At 48.9% G+C, this 18,458-nt stretch overlaps 1 protein-coding gene and 1 long non-coding RNA gene across 3 annotated transcripts; one reads left to right on the forward strand and one right to left on the reverse strand.

Annotated features, from left to right (window-relative positions):
* Window positions 1-60: 60 nt before the first annotated feature.
* Window positions 61-17,004, reverse strand: Coq5 (coenzyme Q5, methyltransferase). 2 transcript variants are annotated; one of them, NM_001039022.1, is made up of 7 exons: window positions 16,768-16,972; window positions 13,524-13,673; window positions 10,338-10,559; window positions 5,656-5,762; window positions 1,736-1,824; window positions 814-925; window positions 61-734 (listed from the first exon to the last, which is right to left on the reverse strand). In NM_001039022.1, exons 1-7 carry the CDS (start codon window positions 16,967-16,969, stop codon window positions 633-635), a joined length of 984 nt encoding a protein of 327 aa, NP_001034111.1. In that variant the 5' UTR covers window positions 16,970-16,972; the 3' UTR covers window positions 61-632. The 2 variants fall into 2 exon arrangements, 1 of the variants encoding a protein (NP_001034111.1); XR_005491629.2 differs by lacking the exon at window positions 1,736-1,824 and having other exon boundaries at window positions 698-734; window positions 16,768-17,004.
* Window positions 1,123-9,507, forward strand: LOC120096006 (uncharacterized). The gene is made up of 2 exons (XR_005492055.1): window positions 1,123-1,702; window positions 5,551-9,507. It is a non-coding gene; the product is annotated as an uncharacterized LOC120096006 (long non-coding RNA).
* Window positions 17,005-18,458: the final 1,454 nt, after the last annotated feature.

The following is an 18,458-nucleotide window of genomic DNA, read 5'->3' on the forward strand; positions in this document are numbered from 1 at the left end:
CACTGACACAGGACGCAGACATACATTTGTGTCACCTCTTCCAAGAAAGTAACAACCACACCCAAATTGTAAACTTTACTGCTTCACAGGTTCTACTTCTGTTTACTTGTTCCTGGTGAGCACCAAGCCCAGGGCCTCAACAGGCCAAGCATGCGCTCCACTGTGCTGCGTCTACAGCCCCAGATCTCACAGGTGCTCACCACTGAGCACCTCACCGGTGGGCTGGGGCACCGACATTCTGAAGTGGACTGTGGCTTTTGGCTGAAGGGCTGGTTCAAATTCTCCTAGGGTCCCAGTGATCCATTATCCCTCTAGAAAACATCTGTCATAGAGAAGCTGCGCATAAGCTTCAAAACTGCATTCCTGCTGGTTTTACCCGACTCCCACAGTGCACAGCTAGGCCAGACAATTGTGGGAGAAGGCCTCAGCAGCCTGGGCAGCTACTAATGAGAGCTGCAAAAAAGGCAGCAATTGGTTTCTTCCTTTTTGAGCCTGGTCAATGCAGAACATGAATCGAAGGCTTTGTAGCCTTAGGGGAATGGATGCTCAGCTACTGTCTCATCAGGGAGATGATCTTCCAGCCCCGGGCTTCAGTAGAAATGCCTGGCTTCTGCTCCACAATAGCAAAGAAGCTAGAGTTTGAAGCCAGAGTGAATGGCCACAATCCCTGAAGTCAGGCTCTCGTAAGTCACCTTCTGAAAGCCTGCGTCTTCTATCATGTCCTTGAACTCTTCCTGAAACACAAGAAAAGACACATGGCATACCTGGGTTGCACCTTTGGGGACCCCGTTGGCAGTCACAAAAGCTTTGTACCTGATTTGGGAACTTGCGAATACTTTCCACAAGGTATTGATAGGACTTCCAGTCTCCTGCAATGACCTCACCGATGACAGGGATGACCTGGAAGCTGTACAGATCATAAAGCCTGAAAACGAGAAAGATTAGAGTGGGTTCTGGGCTTACTCCCCAGCTACTCCACCAGTAACAAGGAAAAGTGTGTTTGTGGGTGGGGTAGCCTGGTCTACAGATCGAGTTTCAAGACAGCCAAAGCTACACAGAGAGACCCTGTCTACACAGAGACATAGACACACACACACACACATGGAGGGAGGGAGGGACGGAGGGAGAGAGGGGACTAATGTGGTTGATTCCATCCCTTCATGGTAATCAGGACATAGTAAGGCAGGGATTAAGCAAGTGCCTGAACAAGACAAGTAGGCCAAGAGTAAGGTCGAGAGGCCCACAGCTTGGGACAAAGCTCCAGAAAACTGGAGGAGGGGCAGCCAACCTTACCTCTTGACACCTGCATGGGGGATCTGCCTATGACAGCCTGTGACATCTCATCTGTGACATCACAAGCCTGTGACATCTGGTTTTTTCAAGGATGCTGGAAATCAATTTCCTGATTTTAAGTTTTTGGTTGGCCAGTGGGTTTGAGATAGTCTAATGAGACTATACTATAGACTAGCCAGGCCTGGAACTCATTAGACAAAGCAAGTGTTGAACTGGAGGAGATCCTCCTGCCTCAGTCTCCTGAGTAGGCCTGTGGGTACAGGTTGAGGCTCTCCTGGCCTGTGCATTTCCATGTGGGACTCACTGACCTCTGAAGGGAACCCTTCCTTTGGGTCCTCTGAACTCACAGTCAGTGGCTGTGGCTCACTGACGACCTCCTCTCCACTGTGGGCTGGAGAGCCTTTTGTGGGTAAGTTTATAAAGTCCTGTCACCGGTGCTGACCTGGAGATGAGGGGGTCATTCACTTGGCTAAACTCCAGACAGAGAAACCGTCCTCCAGGCTTTAGGACTCGATGGGCTTCCTGGAGAGCCTGGGTGAAAGAGCGAGAAGAAAGCTCAGCAGACCCCTCCTTGGTTCCAGCAGGCAGAGACTCGTTAGGTTCCTAGTGCATTAACACCCATGACCTCCCTTCACATCCTAGATGTCATGGTGCAGATGTCACCCTCATCACAGGCCACTGCGGACCACAGCTAGAGAGAGTTGCTGATACAGACAGAGGCACAGTTCCATGAGGAGAAAACTGCTCGGGAGACTGAGCACAGAGGGTTGTAGGCTTACAGCCAGACTGGGTTACTGGGTGCATTTAAGGCCAGGTTAACTTAATGAGACTATTAACGAGCATGTATACAAGCCCTGAGTTTAATCTTGTGCACAGACATACACAATCACTGTTTATAGCGTGTGTGTGTGTGTGTGTGTGTGTGTGTGTGTGTCTTTAGGGTGCTGGAGACTGAACTCAGGGCCTTGCACATGCTAGACAAATATTCAACTACTTGACTGAAGCCCCAGTACGTATCTGGCCTTTTCCTCAGTATATAGTTACTTATTTTGAGATAAGATCTCACTATGCAGCCTGAGCTGGCCTAGAACTCACTGTGTAGACCAACTTAGCATCACACTCACAGAGATCTGCCTGTCTTGCCTCCTGATGAGATTTTAAAGTTAAAGTTGCACTGCCCTGGGTGTGAGGAACCACACTGTAGGCCCAGCGCTCTGCTCTGGGCGTGAGGAGCCACACTGATTAATTTGTATAGCATATTCTGTCTAAAAAAGGGTTTTTTTTTTTTTTTAAATCTTAGTAAGTCTTAATTTTTTAAGCTGGATGTGGTAGCCCATGTCTATAATTCTAGCATCTGAGAAACTAAACAGAATTGCTGCAGTTCAAAGACAGCCCTGGCTACACAGCGAGTTCCAGGCCAGCCTGGGTTAGAGACCCTGCTTCAAAAGAACAAAAAGGATGTGTTTGTTTGTTTGTGGAGACAGGATATTGTTACTTAGATCTTGCTGGTCTGGAATTCACCATGTAGAGCAGGTCTCAGACTGAACTCATGCCTTTGCAGTGTTGAGATTACAGCCATGTGCACAGCTAGCTGCCTGCAGCATACAGCTGAGCAGTGAGGGCACGCACCTGAGCCCAGCCCTGGGGAGGCAGGGGGAGGTGACTCTGAACTCAGGCCAGCCTAGTCTGTAGCAAGTCACAGATGCTAAGTCCCATGCCCTGTAGTTAGACTGCTTCCTGCTGCTTATGGTATCCAGTTCCTTGGGGCACGTCTCATCTTTGCAGTCAAGATGTCTAATTTCTTATTCTTGATTCTCCTTTGTGTACCACTACTTAATAACTCACACCAACAATCCAACCCGCCTTTGGGGAACCAGCATTTATACATCCTCTGAAAGATCCCAGAATTCCAAACATCACCCAATTGCAGAAATGATCCGCAATTGGCAAAATCACGAGGCAAATCATAGCTGCTATGAAAGATGTGAAGCAGCCCTATAGCCTACCACTGGGGTTAAGGTGAAAACATAGTCTTGTATTCTTGTATTCTGTTTTTCAAAGAAACCGAATTCTCGATACATGTAGGAGTTGGTTCCTTCCTTCTACCTTGTATGTCTTGGGGACTGATCTCAGGTTGCTAGGTTTGGTAGCCGGTGAATTTACCCTGCCTGCTCTCCCTCCATCGCTCTATCTGGTTCATTTACTTTTCCTTTTTCTTTTTTTTTTTCCGAAGCTGGGGTCAGAACCCAGGGCCTTGTGCTTGCTAGGCAAGCGCTCTACCACTGAGCTAAATCCCCAACCCCTCATTTACTTTTCTTTTTTTTTCTTTTTTTTTTTTAAAGATTTATTTATTTATTATATATAAGTACACTGTAGCTGTCTTCAGACACACCAGAAGAGGGTATCAGATCTCATTACAGATGGTTGTGAGCCACCATGTGGTTGCTGGGAATTGAACTCAGGACCTCTGGAAGAGCAGTCGGTGCTCTTAACTGCTGAGCCATCTCTCCAGCCCCTCATTTACTTTTCAAAACAGGGTTTCTCTGGGTAGCGTGGACTCCCAGAAATCTGCCTGCTCCTGCCTCCAACGTGCTGGGACTAAAGGTGTGAGCCACCACCAGCTACCCAGCTCTTTTGATCTTGGTTTCCAAGTACTACAGAGAGAGGGAAAGAGTGACTGACAGAGAGGAGGAAGTAAGGGAGAGAGAAAACCAAAACAAACAAACAGGGAGGGAGGGAGAGGGGAGGGGGAGGCCTCCACACCCCAGGAGGCATGCATACACTTAACTGATCTATGGGGTTCCCACAGGACTCCACCTAAAGGCACATAGAACCTTTCCACAGCGGCTCCCGCAGGTCTTTTGGAAAGTGCGACCCATACTCAAACCACAGCAATCGCTGCAAAGGGAAGTTGGGGAGTCACACAGTGGAGCCCACACCAAGCCAGCAGCAAACGAACTTTAAATGTTTTGAACAGAATGTTCAGGTAGAAATAAAGAGTGGAATCCTATTACGAGAAGAACATTCCCGTCTGCTGTAGAGGAGCTATGATGTTCCCTTCTGCCTTAAGGCCTTTCCTTTGTCTGATCACACCTCTGACCTGCAAACTTACACAGCTTCCCAAGAGGAAACAGGAAGTGATGCAGCAGGCCCAACCATCCAGAGAACGTAGGCGCCAACCTGAGCAACCAAGAACTGTTCTGTGATTTTGACTCAATTTCCTGACTAAAACAACTGGCAACTTAGAAAGAAGAAACCTGCTGCCAGGCAGTGGTGGCACACACCTTTAACTCCAGGACTTGGAGACAGAGGCAGCTGGATTTGAGTTCCAGGCCAGCCTGGACTACTGAAGGAGTCCAGGGCAGTCAGGGCTACACAGAGAAACCCTGTCTTGTGGGGAAAAGGAAGAAGGAGGAAGGGAGGAAGAAGAGGAGGAAGTAGAGGAGGAGGAGGAGGGAAGGACAGAAGGAAAGAAAAAGAAAAAAGAACTAACTCCTGGGTTGGAGAGATGGCTCGGTGGCTGAAAGCACCCAAGTTCAAGCCCCTGGCACCCATGTCAGATGACATTTAACTGCCTATAACTCCAGCTTCAGGGGACCCAACCCTCTGGTCTCCAAGTGCACTGTGTACTCAGGGGGCACACAGACTCACACAGGCCCAAACACATACACATCAATGAAAATTATGTATATATTTAAAAGAGAAGAGGGCTATGGAGATAGCTCAGAGCACTTGCTGTGGGGCGGGAGGACCTCAGTTCAAATCCTCAGCACGTACATAGAAGCCAGCCATGCTTCACAGGGCCAGCATGCCCACTCATACTCTCTCTCTCTCTCTCTCTCTCTCTCTCTCTCTCTCTCTCTCTCTCACACACACACACACACACACACACACACACACACACAAATATACACCCAACCTACAACACAGGGCCAGCATGCACACTCACACTCTCTCTCTCTCTCTCTCTCTCTCTCTCTCTCTCTCTCTCTCACACACACACACACACTCACACTCACTCACACACACACACACCACAAATAAATACATAGAGGAGGAGGAGGAGGAGGAGGAAGAAGAAGAGGAGGAGGAGGAGGAGAAAGAGACCTCTAAGTTTGCAGCTTTCTTTTTTTTTTTTCCCCCCCCCGGAGCTGGGGACCGAACCCAGGGCCTTGCACTTCCTAGGCAAGCGCTCTACCACTGAGCTAAATCCCCAACCCTGAGACCTCTAAGTTTAAAACAGTCCTTCCTCCTCAGAACTGGACCCCGAGAAGACCCTTCCCTATCCTCAGTTGAGGTAGGTCCACTCCAGGGACACGGTTACCCTCAAGTCACAGAGGCAGAGCATGCAGCCCTTCATACCCGGTCAATGTGCGTGACATTCCGGATCCCAAAGGCAATGGTGTAAACGTCAAATCTGTCATCATCAAAGGGCAGTTCTTCAGCGTCTCCCAGCACCCACGCAAGTCCTGGAAGACAAAAGCGACTCTGGTGTGCAGAGGGACAGGAGGAAGCAGTTTCCCATGCACCCGAGCAGTGAATCGGAGCCTTCTGTGGTACACCAAATAAAAGGCTAGTGCCCTAGGCACAGTGCGGTGGGGACGTCCAGTGACATGGAGCCCATGATGCAAGGTCTGGGCCATGTCAGAAATGAAGGGAGGAGAATTTGAGAAATGCTTGGTGTTGTGGGGACCATGGATTGCATTAGAAAGCATGACATCCCTGCCTTCACTGTATTCCGGCTGCCTTCACTGCCATCCTCCAATTCTGAGAACCTACCTTATTTGGGGACAGTCATCTAATAAATAGCATTTTCTCTCTCGGTGCTGGGGGACAAACCCTGGCACTCTGTGCTGGGCAGGTGCCGCCCCTGAGCTGAGCTACACATCTACCCTACCCTAAGCAATTTCCCCAACCAGGAACCTCATGGTTAGCACTGTGCTGAAGGGCCACGGCCTTTGGAGACCACTCTCATCTACTGTTAGGTCCTTTACTTTAGCTGGGAGCGGGCGTCAAACTCAGAGCCTTGCATACATTATGCAAGCATTCTGCACTGAGCCACACTCCCAGCCCTTGTGATATATTCAAAAATACTCTTGGTTTTGGTTTCTTATTTATCTGCGTGTCTACCACACATGTGGTTGAGTCCTAGGCCTAAAAAAGTCAGGAGGTCATTGGTTCCTCTGGAGCTGGAGTTACAAACGGCTCACATGGGTGCTGGGAACTGAGCTCAGGCCCCTGGAAGAGCGGGAGTACTCCTGATCACTGCGCTGTTACTCCAGCCTGTTTCAGTTTATGTGTAAAATGGAAATAGACCGAAGGTTTTAATGAGCGACGAGTACAGAGTTTAGCACGTTCCTATGTCTACAGCTGCTATCACATCTTCAAATCCTCTAGCCATGGATTCTATGTTGAAATATTTGAAGAGGGGCTGGGTTGAGAGATGACTCAGTTAAGAGTAGTTGTTGCTCTTACAGAGGACCTGGGTTCAATTCCCAGCACCCACCTGGTGGCCACAAACACCTGTAGCTCCAGTTCTAGGAAATCCAACACCCTTTTCTGACCTCTTTGGGCGCCAGGCATGTGTTCAGTGCACCAACATACATGCAAGAAAAGCATACATATAAACAAACCAAGTCTTTACAGAGAAAATGTGTGACTAGGTAAAGTGCTAAAGGCTCAGAGGCAGAGTGGATAGTCAGGGTCCCTAAAGCCCTGGGTTCAGGGTAGCATCAACTCCACCCCCTTCTCTCTGAGACAGTAGGACAGACCCATGCTGGGAGCAAATTTAAATGCCGCTGAGAATGACCTGGAACTTCTGATCTTCCTGGGTCATAGGCTTATGGGCATGTGCCTCTACCAACTTGCAGTAATCCTCCTGCCTCCACTTCCTGAGTGCTGGGACTGTCCATGGATGGCACTACTCCCATCTCCAGCTCTCTTTTAACTTTTCATTTCGGGATAAATTGAATGAAATTGTCCAAGGCTAACTAAGGACTCATTCACCAAGCCCAGACTGTCCTGGAGCTTTTGATTCTCTTGCCTCAGCCTCCAAAATATCTGGGATTGCAGGCCTGCATCACTGGCCTAGTTCTGAATTCGGAAAAGGATAGATCCTTGTCAGTGTGATGTTCCTGAAGGGCGTGGGACTGAGTAACTAATACCAGCAAGATGCTCGGCAGAGACGGCGTGATCGCCAAGTCTGACTCGGAGTCTGCCCTCTGGAAACACACAGTGGAAGGACAGAGCCACGTCTCACTCACTGTTCTCTGACCGCTGCCAAAACACGCTTTCACTCTTGCATGTGTGGGCGTGCTCGAGTGCGTGCGTGCGTGCGTGTGTGTGCCAGACTGAAAAGCACCATGAAGTTCTCACACTCAAGCTGCCACATGAACGCTGTGAAAGCAGGCAGAGAGAGCTGAGGGCTTGAATCTTTTTTTTTTAAAGATTTATTTATTCATTTATTATATATAAGTAAACTGTAGCTGTCTTCAGATACACCAGAAGAGGAAATCAGATCTGTTTACAGATGGTTGTGAGCCACCATGTGGTTGCTGGGAATTGAACTCAGGACCTCTGGAAGAGCAGCCAGTGCTCTTAACCGCTGAGCCATCTCTCCAGCCCCTGAGGGCTTGAATCTTACAAAAAGGAAAGGCATCACCAGAAGGGCCTGCAGCTGACCGGTCTCCACCCTTCCGGCCTCATCTGCAGTCGGCAACTCTGCAACAACCAATCAGCTCTCGATTCTCCCCTCCTCATTTTCTCTAGTCTTTACCTTTTTATAAAACCAACCTCCAGGGGCTAAAGAGATGGCTTGGTGGTTAAGAGCACTGGCTCATCTTCTAGACCTGGGTTCAATTTCCAGCACCCACATGGCCGCTCACACCTGTCTGTAGCTCCAGTTCCAGGAGATGCGGCATCTTCACAGACACTCATGCAGGCAAACACCAGTGCACATAAAATCAATAAATAAGAACATTCTTTGGCCATTGAAAGTCTAGGCTGGTCGTGAACTCACAGAGAACCACCTGCCTTGGCTCCCAAGGGCTCTGATGACACTAATGCAGCACCTTGGACCAAAAGTTGTCCATGTCAGTGTCTGTGTCTAATGCTCTACGCTGACTAATGCTAGCAAAGGACAGGTTCCAACCATTTAGCTTAGAGGCTTGGTTGAGTTTTTTCTTTAACGTGCACATGCGCAAGCTGGAGTGTGTATGTGAACCACATATGCAGAGGAGCCCACGAGCGTCAGAAGAGGGTGCTGGAGCCCCTGGAACTGGAGTTTTAGGCGGTTGTAAGCTGCCCATTTGGATGCTGGGAATCCCTTGCTAGAGGAGTATCCTCTCTCTGTCGCTCAGCCATCTCTCCCGTCCCAGTAAAAAACTGCTAAGTGGCTTTATTTTCCATTCCATAGTGAGGTGGGCAGAGGAAGGACTAATTACCAGGCGCTCCAAGCCAGACTGAGCTGCTAGGCTGGCTAATGTGACGCCGTGTCTCAAACGACAGCTTCCTGAGCAGGCCCATAGCTACACTGTGGAAGAGACGGTTCCAGAGAGAGAACATCCGTCCTTACTGCTCTCTCGCTTCTTATGGCTGACACCAGAGAGGGGCCAGACACATTTGTCAGTAGGAGTAAGACACACAGTGCTTTGTCCAGTGACTGCCTTCTGACTAGTGTGGACAGCTGACAAAGAGGCCTTCATCGTGAAGGCCAAGTGGGCTGCAGTTCGTCTAGGCAGTTCCTTCTTGGTGTGTGAGGAGGAGGAGGGCAACAATTGGCCTAAAATAACCAGACATTCCTTGGGGGTGGGGGGAATGCTGACGCTGCCCAGAGGATGTTTTGTGATACCCGTCTCTGGCTGCCTGCACTGCCTTGCTGCCAGAGTGGAAGAGTCAGTCCAGCTGCCGGACAGCTGGGCCATCCGGCAACACTGGTGGTCTTGCAAATGTTAAGGGCAAGCTTTTGTGTAACCTGTTAAAAATGGACTAGCTTGGAACACACGAGGTAGATCAGGTTAGCCTCAAAAATCACAAAGATCGACCTGGTTTTGCCGCCCAAACTCTAGGATTAAAAGTATGCACCACCACACCTGGCTAGGGAAAGCATTTTTTTTTTTTTTTTTTTTGGTTCTTTTTTTCGGAGCTGGGGACCGAACCCAGGGCCTTGCACTTCCTAGGCAAGCGCTCTACCACTGAGCTAAATCCCCAACCCCGTAGGGAAAGCATTTTGAAACATTCAATGGCCAGAGGTAAAATCAGTGGTAGCATAGTCCGCATGTGCAAGAACTTGAGCTCGCTCCCCAGCACTGGAAACATATTTAAAAAGAAAAAGAAAACTATATGACTTTAGAAGATCCTGCTGTGAGTTCAAGGCCAGCCTGGTCTACAGAGTAGGCTCCAGGCTAGCCAAGGCTATATATACAGTTAAGATCCTGTCTCAAAACCAAACCAACCAAACAAATGAAAACTTGAAAAAGAAGACTCTTAAGGGCTAGTGAGATGGCTCAGTGGGTAAAGGTGGCTGCTGCCAACCCTGACGACATGAGTTCGATACTCAGAACCTACTCCCACGAGTTGTCCTCTGACCTCCGCAGGAGTGCTAATTCTCCCCTACCTCCATTAAGTAAAAGCCATATTTTAAAGAACTGACAATAGCCGGAAAGGTGGCTTAGCGGTTCAGAGCACTGGCTGTTTTCCAGAGGACCTGAATCTGACTTCCAACATCCAGTTGGCTTCCAACCCTCTGTAGCTGCAGTTCTAGGAGACCTGATGCCCTCTTCTGGCCTCTGAGGCACCAGGCACCCTCATGCTGCAGACACACAAATGCAAGGTAAACACCTACAGGCATTTAAAAAAGTCATAATGAAGAAAGATCCCTGCGCTCTGTGGGCTTCGCAAGGCTGCTGGTGAGGCTCAGTGTTGCTCTGATTCTGGAGCACGCCTATGAGCTGCGCTAAGTACACCGCCATCTTGAGCTCTTCAGCTCTTGCCTCAGACGCATGCAGACATTCACACATGCCTGCATTTCACTGCCCGGGACTCACCAGCCGTGTGTCCCCGGGCCAAGGCTTTCTGCTTTCCGACCTTCAGCATCTCCCTGTTGATGTCGCAGACCATGACAAGCGAACCTCCCAGGGGGTCCTCTTTACTCTGGTACTTTCTGGCAATTTCTTCCCAGGATAAATTCTGCCGCGTCCTCAGCTGTCTCCTCTGTTTCCTCTCATGCTGTGTCTGAACGTAACTAAGGAACCGGAATGCAATGTCACCTGCGGGAAGCCAACAGAAGGAAAGATGCAAGTAAGACCGAGGAAACAGTCTCCAAGGATGAGAGCGGAAAGAGGCAAAGAGGGGTTCAGTCGAGGATGGGCGTTTATCCGCCTTTCAGCAGAGACAGTTCCTCACCACCACCCCAGTGAAGGATATGTCTACGCGGTCCAGGCTGGCCTTCAACTCCTGGTCCTCCTGCTGTGGTCTCCTGAGCTGATTACAGACGTATGTTCCCACTCCTGATTAAACTAAACTGACAAACCTTCCCTCCCTCCCTTTTCTCTCCCCTACTTTTCTTCCTTTTCTTTTCTCTCTCTCCTTCTCCCTTTCCCTCCCTCCCTCTCCCCCCCCCCCCCCCGGTACTGCTTCATGTAGCCCAGTTTGACCAGGCATTCACTGTGTAGCTAAGGATTTTTTTTTTTAAAGATTTATTCATTATTTTATGTATGTGAGTACACTGTAGCTGTCTTCAGACACAGCAGAGGAGGACATCAGATCTCATTACAGATGGTTGTGAGCCACCATGTGGTTGCTGGGAATTGAACTCAAGATCTCTGGAAGAGCTGTCAGTGCTCTTAACCGCTGAGCCATCTCTCCAGCCTCCGCTAAGGATGTTTTGACCTCCAGGTCCTCGTGTGATCACGGATTATATGTGTACCCCACACAACTGGTGCTTACGATAATTTTCATATTAAGGGCTGTGGGTGTTGGGAGAGGGCTTGACTAGGACACACGAACTTCAGAGCGTCGTGCCGTGCATGCCAAACACCAAGCTTGCTGCATGCCTGTGATCCCAGCTCTAGGGAGGTGGAGGAGGTGGATCAGGCCAACCTCAAATATATGACTTTGAAGTTAGCAGGAGACCCATCTCAGAAACAAAAGGAAAACAAAACAAAGCAAAAAAAAACGAGCCAGCCTGGTCTAAAAAGTGAGTCCAAGGCAACTGGGGCTTATTACGCAGAGAAACCCTGTCTCTTTTTTTTTTTTGGTTCTTTTTTTCGGAGCTGGGGACTGAACCCAGGGCCTTGCGCTTCCTAGGTAAGCGCTCTACCACTGAGCTAAATCCCCAACCCCAGAAACCCTGTCTCTTAAAAACAAAAAAAGCACGTGCCTGCAATCCCACGGATTGGGAGGCAGGTGGATCTTTAGGTCCTGCCTGATCTACATACAACGTTCCAAGCTAGCTAGCCACAGCAACACCGCAAGCCTCCAGCTCTAAGAAACAAGAAACAACCTTGTGTGAAATATAAGTAAAGGGTGGCTCTGCTGCTGCAGGTTCCACATCTGTGGGTTCAGCTATGGATCGCTGTGCAGTGAGGATCAAAGCCCCAGACTCCGTCATCACTCCTACACAACACTGCAGTGTGACAATGCGCTTGGCGTGTGAGGCTGGCTTGGTCTGTTGTTGCCCGGTTCTTGCCATCAACCAAGGGTCTGAAGAATGAACCTAGGCCAATGTCCTCTGCTGAGCACGCCTTAGCCCCAAGCATGTGCTCTATTAATGTTGCCGTTGCTGTTGCTGTTTCATGTTTGAAATGGGGGCTCACACAGCCTAGGCTGTCTTCACGTCTGTTATGTAGCAAGGGATGACAGTCTATTTCTTTGGCCCACACCTTCTGAAGATCAGGATTCTCAGTGTACTTTGGGCAGTGGTGACACATCCCTTTAACCACAGTGCTCGGAGGCAGAGGATTTGGATCTGTGATGCTAGCATGCTCTATAAAGCAAGTTCCGAGACAGCCGGGGCTACACAGTAAGGCCCTGCCCAGAGTACGCACTCTTGACCACTGAGCCACCTCCTTAGCCTCTAGATTTGGGGCTTGATCTGTAGCTCAGTCTGGCCCTACAGGTTCCACAGCTTAGCATCCAGTCTGGCTTTGAATTGGCTTGAATCCTCCTGCCTCAGCCTTCTGGGATTAAAGGCTTTCTGACACATACTTTCTTAACATTTTTCTCCCAGGTACTCAGTGTGCAACAGGGAACAAAGACCTACAGTATGATTGATACCTTACGTGGGAGTGGATTGATCAGATAAGAAGGTGGCCTAATCGGTCCCCAGATCTGGGGAAAAAAAAAAAAAAGAAGAAGGTGGCCTAAGTAGCTTATGTAATGTGAGGAAAGGCTTCTCTCCAAACAGAAGGAAAGTGGATTAAAGGCCAAACAAGACCGAGAAGGCTGGGGCAGATCTCCACCGCACAGCACTTAACTATGGTATTTGTGAAGTCCTGGGTTCACTCCCCAGCATCGAGGGGGGAAAAAACATGGGGGAAAAAAACCCAAGCTGGGTGTGGTGTCCAAGGCCTGTAGTCCCAGCACCTGGAAGGCAGAGGCAGGAGGACAGCAGGTGGCAAGGAATTGTAAGGCCATCTTGGATTGTTACACGGTGAGTTTAAGGCCAGCCAAGACCACACAGTCCTGAATGCCACAAAACAACAATGAAAACAGATGTAACTGTCATTCAGAGGATGAAGTGTCACAGAACACAGGCCTTTCACCTTGTAAGATGCTCTGTTAGAAAAGCGCCAGGCAAGGGCTGGAGAGATGGCTCAGCAGTTAAGAGCACTGGCTGCTCTTCCAGAGGTCCTGAGTTCAACTCCCAGCAACCACATGGTGGCTCACAACCATCTTGTTCCATGCAGGTATACATGGATATACAGCACCCACATACATAAAATTAATAAATCTTAAAAAAAAGAAAGAAAGAAAAGAAAAGCACCAAGCACATCAGGGGTGGTGGCACTTGGGAGGCAGGGGCAAGTGACTCTGAGTTTGAGACCAGCCAGGGCTACACAGAGAAACCCTGTCTTGAAAACCAAACAACCAGAAAAGTGCCAGGCACACAGCTGCTTTGGACTAACATGTCTGTCCTCTCTCAGAGGTTGACACACAACTGACTGACCTTCAACCTAATGGTGGGTGAGGCAGCCACTTCAGCAGCAGACAGATGTCAAATACAGCATTACCTGTGCCTCCAGCCACATCGAGCAGCTGGGTCCCGGGCAGCGGGTGCATTTTCCTGATCAGCAAATCCTTCCAGGCACGGTGGATGCCGAGGCTCATCATGTCATTCATCAGGTCGTACTTCCTGGCCACGCTCTGAAACACCTGGTAGACTGGTGCAGGACAGACACACTGTGACCAGCAGGAGTGACTCGGGGTGCAGGATAACACACTGTGACCAACAGGAGTGACTCGGGGGTGCAGGACAGACACACTGTGATCAGCAGGAGTGACTCAGGGTACAGGATGACCAAGAGGAGTGACTGACTCGGGGGTGCAGGACAGACACACTGTGACCAACAGGAGTGACTCGGGGGTGCAGGACAGACACACTGTGACCAAGAGGAGTGACTGACTCAGGGGTGCAGGACAGACACACTGTGATCCGCAGGAGTGACTCAAGGGTACAGGACAGATACACTGTGACTAGCAGGAGTGACTCAGGGTACAGGACAGACACACTGTGATCAGCAGGAGTGACTCGGGGAATCAAGTTGAGAAAATGTAAGTGAAGACGAGAAGGGGAAGCTTTCCCTGTTGAAAAGGCCTGTCTTTGCAAGGTGCCACTAAGCCAAAATTTTCGATGCCCAAGATACATCTTAACATTATGTCTCCCCCTCTCCTGATGCTGGAAATTGAATCCAGGGCCTTGCACACAGCAGGCAAGAACCCTATCAGGGAGTGACTTCCTCAGCCCTCAACACCACCTTGTATCAAAAGGCTTAAAAGTCCACATAGGAAATAAACCTCTTAACTAACAACGTCCAACGCCAGCATCCCAACCTGAGGTTGGGTTAGCCGTGAGTATGAGCACGAAATACAAGCTTCAGGAAGTTCTTCACTCCATGATTCATTATGAAAATAGGAGGACCAGGTGGTGGTACACACCTCCAATCCCAGTACTCAGGGAGGCAGAGGCAGGCAGAGCTCTCTGAGTATGAAGCCAGCCTGGACGATAGAGTGAGTTCCAGGACAGCTGAGGCTACATCGAGAAACCCTGTCTAGAAGAAAAGAAGAAGGCAGAAAGGGAAGCAGTGGTTCAGGTCCTAATCAGTGACCAGTTATGTCATGGGCTTTATACACAGTTTATGCTCAGGCTGGAGCCTAATACTTCTACTGTTTCCTTGTCTCTTGGGGACAAACCTATGTTGCATGCTTAGAGACATAAAAGAGGAAATTGAGCAACAAAAAGGGAGAGAGCAAGGGAATGAGGGTGTAGATCATGACTGAACGACGGACGCCTGGGGCTAATCCCCGGCACTGAGACAAACAAAAACCAAGGGAACAAGAGCAGCAGCAACGAGCACCATGGGAACAGAAACTGGTAGGAGGACGCCTGTCAGTGCAGTGGTATGCGGAAGAGGTGACTCGGGACGCAGCCGAGGAACCCTGTGAGTGAGGGTGAACTCTCTAACCTAGGGGAGGCTCGAGGGTTGTGTCAGTCAGGTCCAGGGTGCTCCAGAGGAAGAAGGCAGTGGGTGGAGCACTCCAAGGCTGGAGAGGTGAGTTTGAGGTCCAGGACTCACATGGCAAAGGAGAAAACTGACACCTGCATGTTGTCATGTGACTTCACAGAGCTCAGAGAGACAGACAGACAGACCTCACAGAGCTCTCAGACAGACAGACAGACCTCACAGAGCTCTCAGACAGACAGACAGACAGACAGACACACACACACACACACACACACACACACACACACAAATATAATAGGTTCTTGGAGGTGTTTCATGATGTTGAAAGCACCAGGGCCAGAAGCTGACCACGCTACCTCTCCAAATGAAAGCTTAGAAAGGGTTGAATCTGCCAACACATAGGAAGCAGGCTTAGTCGCTACGGTAGGCCCCATGATGAGGGAATAAGGTGCTCGAATCACCCCTGTTACATTTTTAAACAAAAACAAAACACTATTACTCCCCTCAAAACCATAATTTTCTTAGGATTTAAACTTTTGAGCCAACATTAAGAACGGTTAAAATGGGGGCTGGGGATTTAGCTCAGTGGTAGAGCGCTTACCTAGGAAGCGCAAGGCCCTGGGTTCAGTCCCCAGCTCCGAAAAAAAGAACCAAAAAAAAAAAAAAAAAAAAAAAAAGAACGGTTAAAATGTTATCGAAATCCCATCTGTTGGGCTTTTCAAAGGACATTAATTTTTATGTTGTGTCTGAGTTTTTGCCTGCATATATGTCTGTGAGTCACATGTGTGTCTGGTGCCCATGGAGACCAGAAGAAGCTTTCAGATCCCTTGGAAATGGTTATAATCTGTGGTTCTCAACCTCCTAATTCTGGGACCCTTTAGTATCATTCCTCAATTATAAAATTATTTCCACTGCTACTTCCTAAGTACATAACAGTAGTTTGATTAAAGGGAGGGGATAGTGCCTCTCTTTAGTGAGAAAATAAGAATGTAAATTCTGTGGTAGAACAGTAGTTCTCCCACTTACTAGCAAGTTTGTATTTCTTTCTGTAGGGTTAAACTCTCTCTGTCTGAGGCTTGGCTTCAGATCCATAGTATAGTAGAGAATTAACTTGAACTTCTAATCCACTCACATACACCTCTCAGGTGTTGAACACAAGTTTACACCATCACACACAATTTATGTATTTATGTAGCTGGGAATGGAACTGAGCTGCAGGGAGTGACAGGCAAGCACTCTACGAATTGAGCCACAGTCCCAGCTCCTGGCTACCATTTTAAATTGTGCAAGTTCTTCTTGCTTAACCTTAACTCTGTATATCCTAAGAAAAGTATTAACAACAGTCACTGGTGGAAAACTGAAGTGAAAAATGGGTGGGAAAAAATGTCTACGAGGGCACGTGTCCTTTATGACAATCTCGCAGTTGATGCGAGTTAAGGGTCGGCAAGCCGGGTTTGGTGGTGTACGCCTTTAGACACAGCACTCCAGAGGCAGAGGCAGGTGCAACTCTGTGAGTTCGAGGCTAGCCTGGCCTACATATCAAATTCCAGGGCATTCAAAGTTACTCAGAGAAATGCTGTCAAAAAGGGGACGGGGGGACGCTTCGCCAGGTCCAGCGTCTCAAATGCCTGCAAATGTTACAGAAAATGGGCCTCGAAAGGAAAGCTGGGTCTGGGAGGTGGGTACTCCTCGGAAGTCAGGACCAACAGGGCATCAAATCAACACTTGGATGAGTAAAGGAAACCATACAGAAGCCCGACAGGTCGCTCCATCCACCCTCTCGCCCTGTCACCTTTGCCTCCTTTTTCCTTTTCCGACACCGTCTCAAACCCGAAGTGAGTTTCCGCGGCTCGCTTCTCTTGGGACAAGGACCGCGCACTCAGCGTGGCCCCCAGCCAAGATCTACGAAACCCGGGGAGCCTGCAGTCTCCTGCTAATCGCGACCACCCGTGGCCGCAGTAGCTCCATAGAACACAGCTCCTGGGCGCCGCCATCTTGATATCCCGGCGACGGTGGGCGGGGAGAACGTCGGGTTGCGTCACCAGCCGAGTGACGGCTGCCGGCAGGAGACACATTAGTGGGACGCAGTCTAAAACGCCTGTTTTTTAGGGAGTCCCGCCTGGTTTAGGATTTGAAAACCTGAAAGAAAGCCTTGCCTGTGTTTCCTGACTGAATCTAGGGTTTACTAGGAATAAGAAGAGCTCAGAGAGAGGCCCTAATTCTACTTCAGCGTCCATATTTCCATCCATTAGCTAGGGCTAAAGACTATTGTGGTAAAGTCGACCATAGCGACCGGGCTGGACAGAGCTCGCAGAGATCCACCCAGGTGCTGGAGAGCTCTACAAGCTCTGCAATTTTTGTTTTCTGGTGCAGGATCTGGCTGAAATTGAGGCATGTAGTTAAAAGACCAAGATTACATGATTTGAAATTCTTTTTAGTTACACACACACACACCCACACACACACACCACGAATCTAAAGTGAAGTATGACACTTGTGTGTCTGTGCTGGAATGTGTATGTGAGCACAGGTGCCTGTGGAACCTAGACGTGTCAGATATCTTAAACTGTAGTTGTAGGCAGGTGAGCCTACTGATTTGGGTGCTGGTGACAAGAATTGTAATTGATGAGTCAGCTCTTTGGCGCCTCGTGTGAGCATATTTTTTAAAAGCTGGAACTAGTTTATGTAGTCCAGAGTGTACTTGAACTCATGATAAACTGGCTCGGTTCCCTCTGACAACACAAACAAGCTCCTCCCGCCTCTCTTAAGTGGCTTTTGGAATGGAATGCAGGTTCTTGCACATGCTTGAACAAGGCTGTGCCACTAAACCCCTACCCTAGTGTTTTAAAAATGTATTTAATTCTGTTTGTTTTGTTTGTTCGTTCGTTTTTGAGACAGGATTTCTTTGTATAGCCCTGACTGTCCTGGAACTTGCTCTGTAGACCAGGCTGGCCTGGAACTCAGAGATCTGTCTGTCTCTGCCTCCTGAGTGCTGGGATCAAAGGCATGCACCACCAAGGTTGGTAGTGTATTTTTTTTTTAAAGATTTATTTATTTATTATATATAAGTACACTGTAGCTGTCTTCAGACACACCAGAAGAGGGCATCGGATCTCATTACAGATGGTTGTGAGCCACCATGTGGTTGCTGGGAATTGAACTCATGACCTCTGGAAGAGCAGTTGAGTGCTCTTAACCGCTGAGCCATCTCTCCAGCCCGGTAGTGTATTTTTATTTTGTGTGTGTGTGTCTTTCTGATGAGTGTGCATGTGAAGGTTCTCAAATGCAAGTGTGCACATGCCAAGGTCCAATGTGGAGGTCAGAAGATGACTTTCAGGGGTCAGTTCTCCATGGCCCTGGGAATTGAACTCAGAACCTCAGGCTTGCAAAGCAGGCACTCTGACCTACTGAGCCACCTTGCCAGCCGGTATCTTTTATTTTGAGGTAGAATGTCACTAAGTTGGCAAGGCCTTGAACTCACGT

Source organism: Rattus norvegicus, chromosome 12 (assembly GCF_036323735.1).
Source record: "Rattus norvegicus strain BN/NHsdMcwi chromosome 12, GRCr8, whole genome shotgun sequence".
Taxonomy (NCBI): Eukaryota; Metazoa; Chordata; class Mammalia; order Rodentia; family Muridae; genus Rattus; species Rattus norvegicus.